General features: G+C 37.6%; 2 protein-coding genes across 6 annotated transcripts in view; one reads left to right on the forward strand and one right to left on the reverse strand.

Moving 5' to 3' along the window:
• arhgap12b (Rho GTPase activating protein 12b) overlaps window positions 1-16,265 on the reverse strand; it is a 66,945-nt gene extending 50,680 nt beyond the window's left edge. For 2 of the 5 annotated variants that reach the window (XM_052571069.1, XM_052571067.1), the window contains exons 1-2: window positions 15,987-16,249; window positions 9,082-9,841 (exon numbers count right to left, since the gene is read on the reverse strand). In XM_052571069.1, coding sequence (XP_052427029.1) covers window positions 9,082-9,768 — 687 coding nt within the window. In that variant the 5' untranslated portion in view covers window positions 9,769-9,841; window positions 15,987-16,249. Of the gene's footprint in view, window positions 1-9,081; window positions 9,842-15,986 lie in introns of all 5 variants that reach the window. The other 3 variants (XM_052571066.1, XM_052571068.1, XM_052571070.1) reach the window with 3 other exon arrangements.
• A 1,287-nt stretch (window positions 16,266-17,552) lies between these two features.
• On the forward strand, window positions 17,553-21,289 carry hexdc (hexosaminidase (glycosyl hydrolase family 20, catalytic domain) containing). The gene is made up of 13 exons (XM_052571052.1): window positions 17,553-17,682; window positions 17,914-18,005; window positions 18,080-18,195; window positions 18,269-18,356; window positions 18,464-18,628; window positions 18,770-18,953; window positions 19,671-19,742; window positions 19,832-20,030; window positions 20,118-20,200; window positions 20,312-20,384; window positions 20,509-20,607; window positions 20,695-20,784; window positions 21,007-21,289. The coding sequence occupies exons 2-13, from the start codon at window positions 17,922-17,924 to the stop codon at window positions 21,194-21,196; spliced, it is 1,443 nt and encodes a 480-aa protein (XP_052427012.1). The 5' UTR covers window positions 17,553-17,682; window positions 17,914-17,921; the 3' UTR covers window positions 21,197-21,289.
• The last annotated feature ends 275 nt before the right edge of the window (window positions 21,290-21,564 follow it).

Raw genomic sequence — 21,564 nt, forward strand, 5'->3', positions numbered from 1 at the left:
AAATAAATTGTAACAAACAATGACGGGATCAAACAGAGATGCACGCTAAAGCAGCAAACATGCCGGCAGAGTGGAAGCATTTAAATCTGTCCGAGAAAACCGCAAAAATCATTACAAGCACCGACAGCAAGAGACGTTTAGTGCTGCATCCCATGTCTTCGATGAAAAGAGGAAGGGGTGGTTGTCGCTGGTTACTGTATGAAGATTGAATTCATGAAATTGCCTTAAACGATTAGTAATAAACTGCAGAATGTTATGTTTTGTAATACACAAACGAATTGCATGTTTCCAAACAGTGCTGCACAAGCTCGCAGCGGCATTAATATTACAATAAATAAGAAACATAATATCATTAACAAATAAGAATAATATTCCTGTGATGAAACCTGAATTTCCAGTATACAGTGTTACATTAGGTCTCAAATTTCTTCTGTAACTTTTGATAAACTGAATGCATCCTTGCTGAATAAAAGTGTTAATGTTTTAAAAAATAATTATAACATACATAACATACAAGAGATTCAGATGCAAAAACCGCAACATCATCATCTATCAAATATCACAAAATTAAATTACTGCTATATCCAACATTTTTCTAATAGGTCTCAACCACAAATAATAAAATGTGTAGTTCCTGTGTACGTGTCTGTTTCAGAACCTCATGTGGTGTTCTCAAACATCCTCTTGTTCACTTTTGCCCACCCACACAGTTAGCCTCAAACAGCTATCAAACCAGTACTTTACATCTGTCATCTCAAATTCTTCTGTGACGTTCTCTTTTTCTTGCCCTTTGGCTGACTGTCTGGATGAGAGTATTTCAGCTGAAACCGAATGGTAAAGAGGCATGGAGACTCCTTGCCCCCCTCAGATGTCTGATAATGTGGCTTTTGTCAGTCATTCAGCCCTTTGGAGGCCACTGGAGTCTCATTCTCTGTCAATAGTCCAGTGATGACAGTGCCTCCCCTGCAGTGGTCTTGGATTCAGCAAACAACTCCACTATGTGATGCTAAAATCAAACATTTAATTCAGGCTAGACTGCGGTGGTTCCAAAGGCAATGATTGGGCTTTCACCACTCTGTGCATGTGTTTATGGGATTTAGTTTTAATACTCCGGTGCTTGATACTTATAATGACGAACCGTGAAATTCAAAGCGCACACACACACACACACACACACACACGCACACACACACAGGCCTAATGGACAGAACTCCTAGCAGTTCCTCTGAGTTATTGTTTGGAAATAAGAAACTATCTTATTTGTCAGACTGACACTGAGTTCCAGATTCTTTGACGGAGTATTTAGGTTTAGGTTTTAAGTTTACTGTTCTTCTCTATTGCTCACTCACAAATACTGTCAACAACTACATCCACAAAATATCAGTAACATATCATTACCACCCAATATATTTGTCATATGTCACTTGCATGATTTAAAATAATTCACTATACTTTTTGTATTTATTTCACATTTATTTAGCCGAAATGTTATTGTACGATTTATCCATTATCAAGCACAACTTTGATTTTTTATATCGCTACATTAATGCAGATAAAAAAAAATGTAATCCTGCAAGAGAAACCCTTTGGAGTGTTTGCTTTGGCTCTTTAGACTCTCTTTGTGCCAGTACAAAGGCTAATTTTGGGGCACCCAGTGCTTACTGGCACAAACATCCACCCAAGTCTTTCTTTCCAGTGGCGCAAGCAGACATAGTCCATCACACCGTGCATGGACAGAGAAAGAGATATTATTAACCTTCCAAAGAAAGACAGAAGAAAGAAAATTAAAAAGAAAATGAATATTACTGGCTGGTATTCAATGGACACCAAACCCACTGTGTCATAGACGTAGATCAGATGCATTTTTAAAGTCCTGGATAAATGTATGTGCACACAAACATCTCATGCTAAGAGTTTGTGTGTCGCGTTCCACTTAATCCAGTCCTTTCCCATCCACCCCAACCCCCTCTTCTTTATCGAGGTACCATAAGAGGATTTTACATGGGGGGTGGGTTGTGTTTGGTGCAAGAAGACAAGGGGGACATGCTCTATACTAACTAAAATAAAACTCAGAACCTTTCTAGGTTGGTTGATTCAGAAGCTGTCACAACTGACATTTTCAGGGATGGATTTAACTTCAGGTTAAAACTGTAACTGTTAAGACCGGCTATTTCCCCAAGAGCACTAAAAGAGAAGTTAAGAGTGAAATCTGAGAGCAGGAACCACTCAGTGGTGAGCAAGCCAGAGGGCGATGGGGAAGACGGTGAGAGAGGTCTTTTTGACTGGTCTTCAAACCTTTTAACAAGACACTGTGTTAAAAACACAGAATCAGTCGGGCGGATTTTCAGAGGATTGCGGGGGGAGCATCCTGTTAGACATCACAAACTGTCACTCTCATTGACAAGCTTCTCACTATGTACCAGAGATTAACACACCTTCTGTGGAACACATTAAGAAAAAATCTTGCTTTTAGTCATTTCAGTGAAATTTAAAAATGGTTTCGAACCCATTGACTTTCACTCTACAGATGACAAATTTTCATCGTTCCACACAAAGAACGAAAGTCTCTCAAAACTACACGAGAGACAGACCATATTTTCCTTTTTGGGTGAATTGTCCCTTTAAGAACTGACAGTGGACCCTGGCTTAATATTGGGTTATTTCAAAAGCATCTCTTTATGTAATAGTGAGATTAGCACAAGCATAATCTACAGCTCACACAACAAATCTTAGTGATCCAGTAGTATTTGGTGCAAGGCCAATGGATGACATCAGCAGAGTATTTGGTGCAAGGCCAATGGATGACATCAGCAGAGTTTTTGTGTTTTAAAAGGAGGACATCATAAGGTCAAAGGTCTTCTGATGGACCGCTCTTACACAAACACACCGCAGACACCAAATATACACATACAGTAATCCTGAAAGCGCAAACAGACAGTGGACAGAGGAAGCTGTACCAACAAAGCTTCTTCAGTAGTGACTTCCTGTGTCCTCTAGCCTTAACTGAGTCAAAGGTCACAAAAGCTGGCAAAAAGTGAAAGTGTACAGACAACTCCACAAAGTACACACACAAATATGTGAAGCACTGAAGACAGTCAAGTTCTTATCATTATTTGTTAAGACTAACATTAATGAAAGAAACATTTTGCAGTGTGTCTTAATAAAAAGATGCTTTCTGTAACTAAAAAAATTAATAAAAATCTTACATCTTTCTTTTGATTTGGGGTGAAATATGACCTGGACATGCTTTTCTCCTGACTATTCCTTTGCAAAGGTCTGTCAAGAGCATCTACAAACAACTTTCAGCTTTGAAGGCATTAACCAGGAGTCAATCATCCATGCTGGAGAGAGACATCAAACATAATTATGGTCTTTCAGACGCAGCAGGACACATCCATCTCCAGTGTTATCCACTTTATTAATGAACTGATGAAGAGAAACCGAGAGGACAAGGGACATCAGCCAATCACAGGCGAGGACAGTAGGAGCTTGTGGCCTTGCACTGCCTATCCTCTTTCCACACACGGATGTTGACAACTGATATATTTAGACTACTTTAAGCACAAGTAATATTGAGGGTAGGGAATTCCCATAAAAAAATAAAAATTCATGGTTAGGTTTGCTGACTGCACAGCATGTATGTTTTCATAAAACACTTCACACGTGGGTGGGTTAATTGTTTTTGAGTAAGCAGATCACTCTGGATCATTCCACATTATTATTTCTCTATTGTCACCAATGCACCTCAGTTCAGCAAACCGAGGTGCAGAACGTTCCCTGTGACAAAAGCACTCATACACTGCTGTTATAATGCCCAACATCATCAAAAGGTCATAAACCCCCGTGAGGGACAGGTTACCACAGTTCAATCTGTGACACGTTGTTGTTTTGTCTCTCTCTTCTATTTGACTTTAGCCGTTCTCACAGCTAAATGTCCCTGAATATACTGCAGCTGCTCTGAATTGGTTTAAACACAAGAGAAGAGGATGATACAGATGGAAAACCCAAGGCCTGACATGACAGCAGTCTTTAATATATATATAAACATTTCGGAAAGTAGTTACACGGAGTACTACACATTCATTGGATGTGCTCCACCTGAATTTCTACTTTCAGTGTGACAAATAAACTACAAGTAACAATCAACCACAATGTTTTGTCTATTTTTTTTTTTACTTAATTCTAATTGCCATTCCTTTTCCAGGTTGTTGTTATTCTTTTTTGAGAAATTAATACTTTTACTCAGCAAAGATGCATTAAAGTGATGAAAAGCATCAATATTTTACTATGCATTAAAGAATTCAGATTCCTCAAAAAAATATTAAGCAGCACAGCTGTTTTCAACACTGACAATAATAATAAATGTTTCTAATGAGTGCCAAAAGACGGGAGTAATGACTGCTGTAATACTTGTAATAATATTTCACAACATCACTGTTTTACTGTATTTTTGATCAAATATATACATCCATGGTGAGCATAAAAGTCTTCTTTATAAACATAAAAAATCTTACAGATTTTGAAATGGTAGTGAAACTCATCTATGGGTGCATGTCTGCACATATAGGCTATAGTTTGTGTACAAAACTGTCACCAAAAGTGACATAAATCTAATCAAACTTCTCTTTTGGAATATTTTGATTACACCCTCAAAGGAAAATTTGATTTATGTATTTAATAATTATTAAACATTTTCTTATAGATTTAGTATTTGGAAATTCTAATCATCTACATATAAAAACAACAGAAATCTAGCAAATGTGTGTGTGTGAAGCTAAACTTACCTTACCCTCAGGACACATTCTGCCCCCACAACATGTCAGCTGTGCTCATCGACAGCAGAGAGACAGAGATGTTCTGAAAGCGTGAGGGTACCGCCCCCCCCACGCACCCCAAACACACATCGATTTGATGTCCACTGCCATCTCTCAGCCTCAAGTCCATATTTGGACAAAAATAGAGACAGACGGAGCAACAACGACAACAGAGAGGAGAGCGAGCGAGAGATCTTTGATCCTTGAGTAAATATTAGATTACAGTGAGCTGTGCTGTTTTCTGCCCATCAGGATCAGAGGGCCTTTATTGGGTTATCCTGAACTCAGTGTGTGTGTGTGTGTGTGTGTGTGTGTGTGTGTGTGTGTGTGTGTGTGTGCTGGGACAGGAATGACGGGAATGCTCAGGCCTCCTTTACTGTCAATGTAGGGAAAAGCTACAGGATTCAATGACTGGATTCAGCGACTGAATCCAAACACACACATACTTCAGAGACACTTTTGGGCTTATTAAGTGTGAACTTAACAAAACCGGCAATGATTCACTATGACATACTGGTGAAAATAATGTACTGTATATACATACTCACAAAAAAAAATCTGAGACAAAACACACCGAAACAGATGGAAACATGTAAAGCTCAACTGCAGACAACAACTGATAATAACTCAGAGGCTGAATAAAATTTTGTGCAGCTGCCTGTTAGAAAAGCCCTGCTCTGTTATAAAAGCCATTCATAATCTTTTATTATAGGGATGGCATATTATTAGTGTGTCTTCTGATGGCTAGAGAAAAGAGCGAGAGCGAAAAAGTGTGTGTTTGTGTGTGAGCAAATCTGCTTGAGGGGGTGAAGATAAAGTTGGAGCATAGCAAAAAAGGCGAGAAATTGGGGTCCTAAATCCGTCCTCTGTGGGCCACTCTAATAAACAGATTTGGACCTCAATCTTTTAAGAGCGCAGGAGCTGTCTATTCATAAGTAGAGGGGGCAGAGATAGACGTCAGGAGCGATGCAGGCAGAGAATATGACTTTGGGCTTAAAGTAGTTCTATGAATAACTCCCCCAAATTGAAAATTCGTAATTTACTTAGCCTTCCAAGCTTGTTTTTGTTCCAGTGTTGTTAGGGGTAACTAAATCTATTAAAAATCTAAGAATATTGGAATAAAGAGAATTATAAGAATAAAGACGCTATTATGCTATTTTGTGTTAGAAACATTAAAAAACAACAACATTATTTTCTTGATTATTAACAAAGACAAAATTAAGAGGCAGAGGGGACAATAGTTGAAGGCAGCAATTTTCAGAAAATAATGACTAAAAAAAAAAAAAAAACGATTTTATGTCTTCACAAGGTTTAAAGGGTTTGGAATAGGGATGTCCCGATACCACTTTTTTTTTTACTTCGGATAGCGATACCGATGCCGCAGATTTGGCTATTTGCCGATTCCGATATCAATCCGATATTTTTCTTTTATTCTTAAACTTATACTACTAATAAAAATAATAAGAAGAAAAATGGAAGCACTTTGCTCAATTAGCCACCTATAAACATAAAAAATCTTTGTCATTATTTTATATTTGTTATTTAAAAAAATAGAACAAAGATACACATAATACACTAATAAAAATAAAACAGTGTTTTGCAGGTACAATAGTATTTAGCAGGTACATTAAAAAAATTGAATGAACAAGTAAAAATAAAATAATGAATATTTACAAATTACAATTGCACCTAGACAGTTGCCTATGGCAATGATTTTACTAATACAGTTGTCTGATTCATTTTATAGTCTCAAGCATTCAGAAATGACACACAAGAAAAATTTACTTCACTAAAAACAAGGATTCGTTTTTTGTAAGGGTTGTGATGTCCACGTTTTGATTGAAGAAATTATAAAGGCTAGCATTTCTATCGCAAAAAGTTGGCCAAAAAATGATAGATTAAGTGGATATTTGAATTGAATTATTAAACAGAACATTGAAACTCTAAGAGGATATTAAGGCAGATGCGACATTAAAATATGTTATTAACTTAATGTTATCAAAATCCAAAAAAGATGAACGGTATTATAAAAGTACCTAAAAGTGATGCACGGGCCTCATCTTGGGCTTTTTTCTTTTCTTTATCTCGGTGCCGGGCTACTGTTGTCTTTTCCCGGGCAGTTGTCCATCAGTTTTGATCAGTTACAGTCAGCAGACAGCCGCAAACATGAGGTGAGGGTGAGCACGCGCGCTGCTGCGGGAATGACGGGTCACGTGTGCGTCGCCTGTCTACTATCTTCACCGTGAAACGCATTTTTTCGACCCCGATCAAAAAATTTTCATATTGCACACCCCTTCCCTCGGAAGAAATTGCAGACCGAGGGCAGACCGGACCACAAGAGCACTTTAACTCTCATACTCATGCGACTATAATTGGCTACTACTGTTATCACGTGACAGGCAGTGACTGAACTGGATGTCACGGCAAGGTAAATGCTAATATTCAAGAATTTAGGCGATGGTTTAAGCTAGATTTTCCCATGGTTTGTATCTGCACAATACCAATGTCGTGGATCGGATCGGGACATCCCCACATAAGTCTCAGAAATCAAAAGAAATAAATTGGCCTTTTTGGGTGAAATCCTGCTTTAAAGCAAACATCACACACAGCAGATGTTATGAATGAGATCTGGAGTGCAAATGTCTATGAGGGATAGCTGTTCAACAGATGATTAAGTAATCACATGGTTTAGTATTATCAGCTGACCCTGATAGACAAAGCCTGACATGGACAAATCCCTCAAAAGCCCAATGTACTCTATATGTCCTTTTAAGTGCATATATGCATCTGCATGGTTAAGCCACAGTCTGCAACCTGACTTTGAGGCGCATCATGATTATTCTTCAAAAAGCAAAAAGTTAGTTTCTATAAATCTTGATGTGTTGACCAAGACCAGTAATTATGTGGCGACTCAATATTCATGACAAGCTACAGGTTTATAACTTATACGAGCATGATTATTGTCCTTATTGCTCACAATGATGATCTGATGCATATACAACCCATCGGACCCAAAGTTCTCAATGTCTTTCCATCTCTTTAATATATTTGCAAACATAAAACGGGGGCAACAACATGATCTAGCCAGATACGACCTACTTTCTATTCTCCCACAATCCCCTTTGTTCCCCAGCAGCACCCTCTTTTAGAGAGACATAGAGAGAGAAATGGGGGAGGAGGATTATAACAAAGACTAAATAGTGCACCCCGGGACACTCAAAAAGCAAACTCAACCACTTATAAACTACTAAGTAGGCCTACATACTACTGTGGTTGGCCAAAACTGACATCTAATTAGTAGTGGATTGAACATAATACATGTATATTTCATGTTTTACTTTGCTCAAAAAAAAAAAATCTTTAATTAGCATATTGCACAAAAACGTAGGTTTGATTTTTAATTCACTAGAAGAGCGAATCAGTAAACTGCTACTAAGCTGTAATTATTATTACAATTTATATTTAAATATTTATATAGAATTAAATATAATTAGAATTATATATAATGAACTATATTATAATACTTATATATAAAATATAAGTAAATATATAAATCATAAATGTACAAATATAAAGTGTAATTTTCATTTTAAAAAATTACATAATAAAATTGTATTTAATATAAATATAATGTTATTAAATAATATATTATAAAATTATATATATGAGGTACATTGCACAATGTAAAATAAATTGTACACTAATGCCAGCAGTTTTCTTTCTTTTTTTTTTTTTTTTTAATTAAAAAAGGTGTATTTTGTGATTTTAATAAAGTCTCTATTATTGTCTAAATCAAACCTTGTGAGGTGGCCACAATTTTCACCTTCACAGCAGAGAACAGACTACATCTCCTGCTGAACAAGCGTCGTGCTACGGAAAGAAAGGGATGCAAGAGGAGAGGAAAACACTGCTGAATCCAATTTAACTTGACAGAAAAGAAGACGTGCCACTGTAAATGTCAGAGGCAAAACTGAGGGAGGGATAAAGGGAAAGGTGTGAGGAAGTAATGTTAGATTAGTCTCGTAGTAATTGTTGGAACAATGCGTAACACAAAAAGATAATGACAGTTACAGGATGAAAAAGAGAGGAGATAATTTCTGGTAAAGATAAGTGCTGGAAATGCAGAGAATGAAAGCCGAAGATGACATCGAAAGAGATAAAGGTCGAACATGAGTAAGTTTGGGAGGAAAGGAGAATGAGAGAGAACAAATAATCTTGAGAGCGTGAGAGAGAAACGAGGAAGACGGTGAACGTCACTCATTCTTACCTGCATGTGTTCGGTAGAACTGCTGCTGAGCTCATCTCCAGATTCAGAGTCATTTCTCATTTTCTCCAACCCGTTTCCTGGTGACACGCTTCCATCCGTGTCCACCGACGACCCGCCTGGGAGCTTCCCCGGGCAACCTTGCTCCTGTGGAGGGGATTCCGCTCGTCCTTGTGGAAGTGTGGGGTTGCCATGGTGATAGTTATGATGGTTGTTGTTTTTAAGCAGAGTGAGCTCAGCAACAACGCTCTTCATCCCTGTGTTCTGATTGGTGTCCCGCAACATTAGAGGCGGGGTCTGTTGACCTGGCAATGGGGACGGCGTCGTTGAAGGAGGTGGCCTGCTGAAGCTGGACCATTCCGTTGGAGCGCGTTGGTTGAGATTTTCATTCGATGACCAGCACTGGGCGATTTCAAGAACATTAGGGGGCTTTGCACGAGGTTTGGGCGGCGGCATAAGGGCACGCCGGACCTCTCGGACGTACTGAGCGGGGACATAAAAAGCCTTGGTGCCCTCCTCCCGACGAACTTGCCACCAGTCCTCATTGGTTTTGCGAACCAACATGTAGCATTCTCCCTGCCGTATGGAGATAAGTCTGTCTTTCGCCTTGTACTCATAATCAAACTCCACCTCGACATACACCTGCCCCGGGGCGATGGACAAATCACAGCGGCCATCCTGTTCTGTCATGGCTCAATCCGTCATTGAGTTATTCAGAAGACAGACTGTTAGTGGATCCACATCTTTTGTTGTGTCCGCGCGACTGCTAAAAGAGAGAATGAGACTGTTAGCATGTACTTTAAAAAGAGATGATACTTAACTAACTTACCATGTGTGACCAGATTGTTTCACTAGATAAAATCTTAATTCCTCCGATGGGATCATGTAGATCCCTTTGAAGCCACAATTTGGACCTTCAAGCAATTGACTACCATTGAAGTCCACTATATGGAGAAAAATCCTGGAACATGTTTCTCAAAAAATGTAATTTCTTTGCAAGTAAAGACAGATAGACATGAACATCTTGAACGACATTGGGGTGAGTAAATTATCAGGAAATGTTCATTCTAGAAGTGATCTACTCAATAACAATACCAACCAGGACATACTGAATCTGATAGAAATTAAAACAATCACACATACACATAAAAAAAAATGCTACTGCACATATCAACATCAAGGGGAGCTGTATGGTAACCTAATCAAGCATGAGGACACCATGGCAACCAACATATCAGTAATCCAATGATCAAATTACAGTGACAGGTCTCAAGCAACACAACCATGCTCACTCACATACACAGATCACTGAATGAACTGAGTGATGTTTTCCAGAGTATGGCCTGCAGATCCCTTTCTACTGTCAACATGCATTTGTTTGGCCCCAGATCCCTCTCTCACATGTACAAAAACCCCCTTAAGCATTCTTAGGTTAAATATACATTGTCATGTTCACATAGGGTGCTTAATGATGATGGATTGTGACAGACTTAAGCTGGATTTATACAGCGGCTGGATTCACTCTTCCTTATATTTTGCCTTTGTTCTTTCAGCCCTTCTGTATATGAAAAGAGCCCACTTTGTCCATCCAATGCACAACTGTTTTCAACCTTGATAAGAAGAAGAAATGTTTCTTGAGCACCAAATCATATTAGAATAACGGCTGTTTTGCCCTTCACAGGAATAAATTAAATTTTTACAATATATTAAAATAGAAAAGAGTTTTTAAATTCGATTTTTAATTCAAATTTAAATCGTAATATTATTTCACAATATTACTGTTATTTAACATTTCAGATCAAATAAATATAGCTTAGGTAAGCATAAGAGACTTCTTGCAAAAACAAAAAAATTCTGAACAACCCCAACCTGAGTGCATTTCAAATTACTGATTTTATATTGTATATAATATTGATAAAATTGTGTTTCACTCTTTAGTTTATTTAGTACAAAATTTTAAATATTGACCAAACATGACTTTTTGCCAAAATGCCAATAGTGAAGTTCAGTTATGTGAGGCCATAGGCCTGTTGCGATTACAACTTTTTGTTGTGCAATATATTGCCCCAGAAATAATTGCAATAATCGATATCATGGTCAATTTAAAGACCATTTTATGCCAAAATCATAATGTAACAGCATAAAATGCAAGAAGGCCTACACACTTCCAAATGACAACAATTTTTTTTATTTTTGAGAATATTTAGATAGTGGAAATTAAGTATCCAAATATTAGATACCTCAAAAACCTTAATAAATAGTAAATGCACTTTTTGTTAAAAAAAATTTAAAGTAACAGGTAGAAGTAAAGAAATATGCTCAACGGGCTTGAATGGAGATTTTTCCATCTACAGATTTTTCATGGTACCTTCCATACTTATACCCAGTTAATCCAAATGGTCTGTTCTTAAATAGTTAGTCTTTGAAGTTGAATGGTTTACTGAATATTTCTAAATAGCAACAAATATTATAAAACCGGCTCAGGAAAGCCACGGGTTGCTGTCAAATTTTAGATGTGGATTTGACGTGACATAAGGCACCTCTGAAAATAGCCATAGAGGAGAGAGACTGATAGAGGTTACTAAGACTGAATGAAACTGAATACTGTAACCAGACACAGACTACACTGATCCCTCCACTGAGAAAACTTTGCACTGTTGAGTCAAGCACAGAGCCACATTCAAACAATTCACTAGCAACACAATTTCGTTGATATTGTTTTGCTCATCATTTCTAAAATATTAGCTACTATCTTTCTGCTAATATGCAGCAGGACACTGCTGGCGTTCATCAAAAAGCTTGAGCTTCATAAACCTTTTGTATCTCAACTAAACTTTGAATTCATGAACTTGGGTTTCATCTTCAAAGAAGTCAGCTTTTCTCCCTCTCTATCTTTCACTCTATTTGTTGCAATCTCTTTATAAAGCTATCAACATTATGTACATCAACACTGAGCAAAAGGAACGAGATGTTAAAACACCATTAGGGTCCTGAACCCCATGAGAAAGATGCATGAATCTACTGCTTAAACCTTGTCAGCAACCACACATCTCTTCCAAAGACAAGACAGTTGACCCAGCATTGATTTAACAAGTTTGGAGCTGAAGGCAATCTACTCTCCCTCTGTCTTCAAATTCTGCACTAAAGACTCGTGCCAACCTTGGCAGCAACTCCAAATTCTCCCATCTTTTCATTTCATACATACTTCATCAAGCCCTACCACAGGCACTCCAATATACGGAGTACACACTACAAGACCTAGCAGAGAATCTGATTAAAATAAACACTAAACACCAAACTAAAAAAAAACAAAAGACTGGAAAAGTGGAGCCAGTAAACACACACTGCCGATTACAGTTTACTTTTAAGAGCCATTTACAGATTACAGTTTAATTTTAGGAGCCATTTACACTTTTTGTATTCCACTGCACTGATTTTCCATTATTGTTTTTTTTTTAAATGTAAACTAGACAAACATGTTTGATTGTTGCACACATCCAGTACTGAACTGTTTGAGAGAGAGAGAGAGGTTATATGTATCACAGCTATTAATATACCCCAATACAAACAACAACATACTGGTTTTCTTAACAAATGCATCTCTACTGATACAGTTCAAACATTTGGGGTTGGTAAGTATTTTAAAATACAGTAAAAACTGTAATACTGCAAAATCTCATCACAATTTATAATAACCATGTTCTGCTTGAATACATTTTAAAATGCAATTTATTCCTGTAATGAAAAAGCTGAATTGTCAGCATCTTTACTCCAGTACTTCAATCACATGATCCAGCAGAAATCATTCTAATGCTGATTTGGCATTCAAGAAACATTTCTTATTATTTTCAATAATAAAAGAGTGCTGCTTGATATTTTGTGGAAATAGTAGCCCACCACCCAAATACCAAAGTTTACAATAAGTCTGTCACTCTGCCTAATAAAATACCCCCATCCTCTATAGATACCACAAACCATCCCCTAAGCTAAACATACTCTGCCAATAACATCCACATTTACACACATGATCCGCTGGAGTCATTCATGTTTGAAAGCTTGGGTAGCACTGTTATCACATAAAGGAAGTCGGAGGAATAAAGGTCTTCTGTGATTTCTGATGTGTAAGGCAAACAATGACATTTGAAATAGAAACAACATTTCTTACACACCACAGAGAGGAGGATCACATGAGAAAACTGTTTTCCACTGGCATTAAAACAACTTGAGGCAACTCTTATCAACTCTTTTTAAAGAGTAAAGTGGATCTTCTTTAAAGTGAGCAAACAGACTAATTTAATCGAAAAAGCAGCACACAAGGATTTCAGATCTACCATGTGGCTCCCATTTGGGGACTTGACTGCGAACCAAAGCGGAGTTTCTATAAACAAGTAGCAGATGGAAGAGCTCCTCTGGGTGTGAGAGCACGGTCACTGCGGCCGATGTGCAAAATAAACTACTACCAACTTGTCTGCAAGATAAGTGAGACAGTCACTCCAACAGAAATCCTATATCATTTTGCTGGGGGAACCTGTCATTTCTATTCAGATTTGACTGAATCTCATAATGAATCAAAATATACTGGGAGAAAGCGTCTATGGAGTTTCACTTCCTGGGGTTCAAAGCAGATTGGGGTTTGAAAAGCATCAAAGATTGGGATGAAAGCATCAAAGATATTTACTATCAAGTCCACCACATTAGCACTCATTACAAATGTAAATATTCATGCTGAAGCAGTGCAAAGACACATTAAATGCTGTACCATAGCTATTTCAGTTACTAGTACTGTACTCTAGAAAGCATAGATAACATTTGACCGCAGTTCTCTTTTAATTTAGGGTTTAATAAGGTTTAGATACTAAAGCTGGAAGAAGAAGGAATCAAATATTAGACGAAAAATTAAGAAAAATTAAGCCACACACACATATATCTTGAACCTGATAAAATACAGGTTTCTGTTCATTTTAATCTCACTTTAAGCTTGGAGTGTGATACACTCTGGACATGATCAAATTAAACACTGTTACACAGAGGTCTTGGATATTACATAACATTTAGCAGCACTAAAGGCCAACATGCCCTACTTTCAGATCAGCAAGTTGTGAATTTACTAGAGAAAAGCAAACATCACGACAAGAGGTTCATGAAAGCTTTTCCTCTCCACAAAACACAGCTACCTGTCTGTCTAAATTTGGAAACTGGGAAAATAACCCTGAGCTTTTCAACGTTGTTTATATGGACATCTGGTCTAGACAGAAAACATTTTGAATCCCACAATCTGCACTTGAAGGATCTTGAGACTGGCCCGGATTACACTTTTACAAACAGTCGTCTTTTCACAAAATGTGCAAAATAACAAGTGTTCTGGATCAGTTTGCCCAGTTTTCAGGCGATTTATAAGCAACAACAGCAAAATAAATTCTTGAGAAGTTTTGCAAACCATTTCATGCTATTTAAATAAAGGTAAATGGCTTAGATGTACCATCAGAATAAAAATGTATTTTCTCTCAGCAGAATCAATTAATCTAGTCCAGTGATACAAGAACCTGCCACTACTAAATGACACAGTGCGTATCATTAATAGATCAGACACAAGACATGGTTTCTCATCCCATGACATGACTTTCACCCACATTTGAACTGAAAGAAAAGTTTAAAATGATTATATTAATTCGGTGTTATTGTGACGTTTTCTTTGACATTTTAGTGACTGTTTGAAATTAATTTGGCAATTTACTATAGGCTAGTGTAAAAAATCTGACAGGTCTCACACATTAACAACACATGAACGTTGAACCGCTGTTTAAAGAGCGTATTGAACGCGTAATGGCTTGATGCTCAGACATGGTTCTTTGTCATTCATCTTGAGGGCTTAAAACAGTATGGCTACCTTTATGATTAAAATGTTTTCTCCTGTCGACAAACAAGCTCCAAGGCCAGCCAGCATAGAACGGGTTTGTTTGTCTAATCTACTGAGCCACTTGGCATCCGTGAACACAAAGTGACCTTGCAGTCGTTATCGACGTTACTTAGTGGAGTGATTTTCGGTCATCAGGTCCTCACAGGTCAAACGGTAGACTAGCCTATTTGACTTTGTTCCAGTGGTTCATTTATTACTGATGCAGACGAGGGAACACTATATCCCCCCAGCGATCCAGTCAAGAAGGAGAGCCCCGTTTTTCCCCTGGTAACTCGCCTTTGTTTGAGTAGCGGCTACTGGTCACTAAACCCGGGCACCGGTGCAGTCCCTCCCCGGACGAAGGCGACCGCGAGGCCGGGAGAAGAAAGGGGGAAGGGTCGGTTTGGCCCATAAACTTTCAAACAAAATGCAGTTGAACCAACAGCAGTCCAAACCAACAGTTCTGCCCGAGAAATGTTTACTGTGCTTAATTACAGCTCGTTGAAACAAACTAATAATGTGTCATCACAATAACGCGCACAAATTGTTTCCAAAGGGAAAAATGAACAACAGCCTATGTCAAATGCTCAAATTCTCTACTTGTGATCACTTTGATTAACCGTTTGCGCCGATTTAAGTGATGACAGTCTATTAGGCTACTCACAAGACAAATCAACATTTAATCAAAACAAAGCACAAATTAAAAACACAGTTCTAAGTCTAGATCATCTAAATCACATAAATAGATAAAACTAGGTTTGTTCTCAATGCAAGGGAACTGCGTGTTTTAAACACATGACTGCAATTTAAAAACCCGATGGGAGTATTTTGCCGCAGCACGATGGATAGCAGGTTCTCCGACCACGGGTCTCCAAAGCGGCTTTCGTGGTTGGCCACAAGGTAGCAAACCGCTGTGCAACAACCATTTCCAACGGTCTCAACAATGCAACTCTTTATATCTGCAACAATGCGCCTTTGAAGCATAATGACCGCGGAATCTGATCACACTGACCTGGCGTTCAGGGGGATATGGGAGCGGCCATGTCCGTTAGTTGGAGAGTCTCTGAAATAAACTTTTCCCGTGCAGTCCTCGGCACTTGCGTGAAAATATACTGCGCGGCAGCAACACAAAACACACGATCTGGCCGCCTCGCGCATCCAATCGCAGTCTGTCTCTACGGGTGAGTGAGTGAGTGAGTGAGTCAGTGCGCACACCCGCCTGTGCCGTGAAGCTCTCTTGAACGGCTGATGCTCCCGTTACTGCATCAGGCCCCCTCGCGGTGCTGAGAGGCTCTTGATCCTCCTTCTGTTCAGAGGAAGGTATGCAGAGGCGTTTGCGTGGTTCTGCACAGCACTAGGTCACAACCTCGTTGTACAAACGTCAATAAGTGCTGAATTGGATTTATTCTACTGCATTTTATATTGCATTTATTGTTTTATGTATTTTATTTACATCACAATACATTTAATATTTAGATTGTATTATTATTTATACTATACATATTGATTTTCTTTCTTTTCGATTATTTTCGATTATATGCTCGTGTGCATAGCATGTTACAGCCTTATAGCCACACACACACACACACACACACACACACACACACATATATATATATATATATATATATTTGTGTGTGTGTGTGTGTGTGTGTGTGCGCGCGCGCAAATGAATAAATTATATGTGCCCAGATCACAGGCAATTTAACAATTTTCTTTCCCTTTTATTATTTGTTTAGGGTTCATTGGTTATATAAAGACAGCATAGGAAAATACAACTAGAAAAAATATTATTATTATTGTGTTGTTTTTATAATTATTATTATTTAGGCTGTTCCTTCTCTATCCCTGACATTCCACAAGCTATTATGATGACACACGTTGTGACATTTAGGCAGTATATAAGTATTTTTGAATTCCTGTGTTATGTAAGTAACCCCAAAGTTGTTCAAAGTTCATCAATCACCCCTTCCATATCTATAAACGTACATATTTTAACCACTATCTTGTTATCAATGAAATTGTTGAATGTCAATATTACCAGTACTGTACATTAAAACATTGCCCACTAGAGAGCGACATTTGCTGCGTTTACTCTGTTCGAATTTCGTTGCAAGAGATCACAGCGTCTTAAATGTGCTCTTACAGTGTAAATAAAGAAACTATAAAAGTAAATTTCAGTCACTTTAACATTTAACTTGTTTAAATTTTTGAAATTAAAAATTTAGACTGATAAAAATCTAATCATTATTAATATCATTATTAATTTTAACTTTATTATAAGATGCCTTTCTTATATTTCAGTATTGATTTTGTTAAAGACTACATTTACATTACACTTTGATTAGCAAGATTAAAGATTTCAAAATAATAATAATAATAATAATAATAATAATAATAATAATAATAATAATAATAATAATAATAACGCTTTTATTTTGAAATAACATGCCTGCGGAAGAACTATGGTTTACAACTTCCGGTCCTGAGCGGACATACAGGCGCTTGTAGTCCTTCATCTGCATTGATGTTGGATTAGAAAATGCACAAAAAAACTACAATGCCCGTCGTGCTTCTCAGAAGAACTTTGTCATGTTGTTGGGCCTGTGCATGACAGTGCAAGGGAGGCGGTAATGCACCTATTTACGTTGTTTGCCAAGAAGAAGAAGTAGAAGACGATGCAAAGGACCACAGGATTGTAAACAGAGGTTCTATCTCATTCTTAGCTTCGTTGAGTTGAAAGTACATATTTGACAAGGAATAAGGCTGATTAAGAAATACATGAAAGGAGAACGAGAAGTATCAGCACTTATTAAATGACAAAATACAAAAGATTAAAGGACAGCACATTATACCATTCCAGTTGTTGATTACGTGATTTAAATATAAGGTATGAGTTAAAATATATTTAAGACGCTGCTCGATTTGTTATTGAACAGTACTTGACATGGACCAGTCATTGCGCAGTTGCAAAAGGTTTGTGCATTTGGACCTAAAAGGGGCACCTCCTAGAATTGGCTACTTAATTGAGGTACAGCTTCTTTCACTCTTTTATGACTATTTAAATAAAACTTTAAGGAATAAACCACGATTACGTTTCTACAGCTGATCCAGTTATTTGCTGATCTTGGAGCCAATGGCTTGCTCATCGAATATGAGGATATGTTTCCCTATGAAGGAAAGCTGAAAGTTCTTCAATCTACAACTCAGCCTCCATACACGTGAGTTTATATTTATATTTATATTTTTTTTTATGAAAATGTGACTTGATAAAAATACCTGTTATCCAAATAGGCGTGAGGAGATTGTGTCTATCCAGGATGCTGCCAGTAGCAGAGGGCTGGAGATCATTCCCCTGGTTCAGACATTTGGACATTTGGAAGTAACTACGAAGCCTGTTTTTGTCATTTACCCAATTATTTAGAATTATTTATCCATTTGAATTCTGCATATTCAGACTCTTTACTATTTTAAAATGTCCTCAATCAGTTTGTCCTGAAGCATGAGGTGTTTAGAGATCTGCGGGAGGTGGACTACTGTCTGGGCACCCTGAACCCACACCGTGATGCAGGAGTTAGGCTGGTGCAAGAGATGCTACAACAAGTCATGAAGCTCCACCCTAAAAGTACCAGCCTGCATATCGGAGCCGACGAGGTACAGCACATCCCTCCATCAATAAAATGCCACTTGTGTGGCTACACTATAATAATTCCTACAAATGAACAGTTTGACATGTAAGCTTAGGGTGTTAGCTTTTATATTGATCTGTTGATCGAATAACTTTTTTTTTAATAGGTGTACATGCTCGGTCATGGAGATGAGTCCAAACACTGGTTAGATCTTCCAGGTCGGAGTGTTCACCAGCTGTTCCTCAGTCATGTCATTAAGGTGGCAAAGGGGATTCGGGAAAGTGCACCCAAACTTAATTTGATAATGTGGGATGATATGCTCAGGTCCATGACCCCTGAGACCATCAAAGGCGAGTAGTTAACATATTTATCACCTATTTTGAAAAATGATCATGATTTTGTTGCATATAAGAGAAAAGTATGTATTTGATAAATAGTTGTATAAATGCATGCTCAAAGGGACAGTCCAAAAATAATAATACTGTGATTATTTACTCATCCGTGTCATTCCAAAACAGTGAACCCCACTGACTGAAAAAAAGGTTTTTCCATGTATAATCTTAGAAATTAATAATCTTCTTTTAAAATGCTACATTAAAATTAGATTTTTTTATATATAATACAAAGGGGGGTTGTAGGTGTGTTCGGAACCTAAAATTAAAAAATGTAAATAAAAAATTGAAGGGGTTGTTCACTCAGGATGCCCTTTATAAATAGTCGGTCTTTGACTCATGTGACATGCTTTAATGTTTCTTTCTCTTCAGTCACCAGACACTTCCCTTCAGTTGTTTTTTTACATGCTTATGATACTTTCACCTCCTTCCCTTTCATACATTAAAAGGTCAACACCTCTATTTTCACTGGGCAAAAATATCTTAAATGTTCCACATCCTCCATATTGACTCAACGTGAAATGAAATGAATGACCAAATCAAACTAAAGTCTATGCAAAAAAGAATTATACTGCATTTTCTACCTCATGGCTATCACTTTTATAATGTGTATATACACTTTTTTTCTCATTATACTAAAACACTGTTTCTATCCAATTTATGGTCTTATTTTAGAGAGTGGTCTTGTTGGATTAGTGCAACCGATGTTGTGGGATTACAGCCCTACTCTAGATGTTGGCAACACTGGTAAGTTGGGTCAAAACACACTTTACTATTAAATGTTGTGAGCCATTTGATCATGAAAATGCTTGATTATTTTACATTTACTCTTCCAGTCATGCTTATGGAACGATATAAGTCTGCGGGTATATCACAGCAGTGGGCCGCCAGCTCTTTTAAAGGCTCGACCACTGTGCACACCTGTGTGACCAGCACCCAGAGACATCTGGACAACCATTTTCAATGGCTCAAAGTAGCATCCAGCCTGTCAGCTGGCATTAAGCTACAGGGAATTGCTCTAACTGGATGGCAAAGGTTAGATGGCATCCCATCTATCACTAGAATCACAGCTGTCTTACTGGACAAGACAACAAAATGTATGTTTCTTTGGTTCCTTTTAAGATATGACCACTTGTCTGTTTTGTGTGAGCTGATGCCTGTGGGTTTGCCCTCTCTGGGGTCCTGTCTGCAAACTCTTCTGCACGGTCAGCCACTTTCATTTTCACTCATTTAGATTTCTTTTTTGGCGGTAAATTGATGGCAGTATCTAAATATTAAGAATGCTTAACTCACTGTAGGTTTTCACTGTGATTCAGGTGGCTTTACCGAAGAGGCTCAAAAGAAGGTTGTTGAGATACTTGGTACTGTGGATGTAGAAGACATAGAGAGGTACCTTTCATATTTGTGCCCTAAAAGATAAAAAAAGCATGTGTAAGTGTAACACTAAGAAACCCTCAAGGGTTACTGAAAAATAGACTCATTTACAGAATATTCTTTGGCCTGTGTGTCCCAGATTGTCTTCCTCCTTTGCTGGGGCAAAACTAGCTGAACTCATAGTGAAGCTGACATCTTTGCTGGAGTCTGCAGAACTGAGACATTTTCAGAACAATATGTGAGTTTAGGGCCTCTAAGTTTTAAGAGAGTTGTGAAGTTAAGGCTGACTTTTCACCAAATATTTGTATTCATTCTTGCACAACAGGTTTGTGAGGGGCTGGTTCACACCCTACCACAGGCAAAAAAAGACAATCAACCCACTCATTGCTCAACAGATTAAAACACAAGCAACAATGTAAGTTTCTTAATATGTATACTTATATTTACAGTACTATTCAAAAATGCTATAATTTTGAATGTTTTTGAAAGAAGTCTCTCGTGCTCACCAAGGCCGATGTTGAAAACAAAAAAAGTTTGTTTTTGTGGAAACTGTAATGCACGCTGTGTCTTATGCATGTGAATTTTTAACAAGTACTTTATAATATATCCATATTTTTCCTCTCAATTCCTCCAACAGTATTCTTGATGATGTGGAGAGCCAGGTTCAAGATGTGAGAGGAGAGATGCGTCTGCTGTACTCAGACTCTACAGTTCAGGAATGGGTGGACCAACACATCACTCCAGTGCTGGAGCCTCTGCACAACCTATCCAGAGACATTGAAACGGTTTTAAATGGAATGGGACTTTGTACCGAATCCATATCTTAAAGTTGGTCAATAAGTTTCTTTCGAAAACTTTCTTTCAAGCTAGACTTGTACTTGCAGTACAATGTAAAACTGAATAAAACAACTGCGAAAGCTTGTGTTTGTGAATCACTGTTGTATAATTTTATTAAAAATTGTGTTTGTATTATAAATGTAATGAAATATCATTATTATGATACAGGTGCATCTCAATAAATTAGAATGTTGTGGAAAAGTTCATTTATTTCAGTAATTCAACTCAAATTGTGTAACTTGTGTATTAAATAAATTCAGTGCACAAGACTTTGGTTCTTTTAAATGTGATGATTTAGGCTCACATTTAACAAAAACCCACTAATTCAGCCAATCAGCTATTCAAACTTAAAACTCCT

This window comes from Carassius gibelio, chromosome B12 (assembly GCF_023724105.1).
Source record: "Carassius gibelio isolate Cgi1373 ecotype wild population from Czech Republic chromosome B12, carGib1.2-hapl.c, whole genome shotgun sequence".
NCBI classification, from domain to species: domain Eukaryota; kingdom Metazoa; phylum Chordata; class Actinopteri; order Cypriniformes; family Cyprinidae; genus Carassius; species Carassius gibelio.

What these genes read in the sequence shown, in the direction of transcription:
- hexdc (XM_052571052.1), top strand. Translation starts at nt 17,922, where the DNA reads ATGGACCAGTCATTGCGCAGTTGCAAAAGGTTTGTGCATTTGGACCTA. An exon ending in GCTCTAACTGGATGGCAAAG is followed by an intron (nt 20,031 to 20,117) that starts GTTAGATGGCAT and finishes GTTCCTTTTAAG; the next exon opens with ATATGACCACTTGTCTGTTT. An exon ending in AGACATTTTCAGAACAATAT is followed by an intron (nt 20,608 to 20,694) that starts GTGAGTTTAGGG and finishes CTTGCACAACAG; the next exon opens with GTTTGTGAGGGGCTGGTTCA.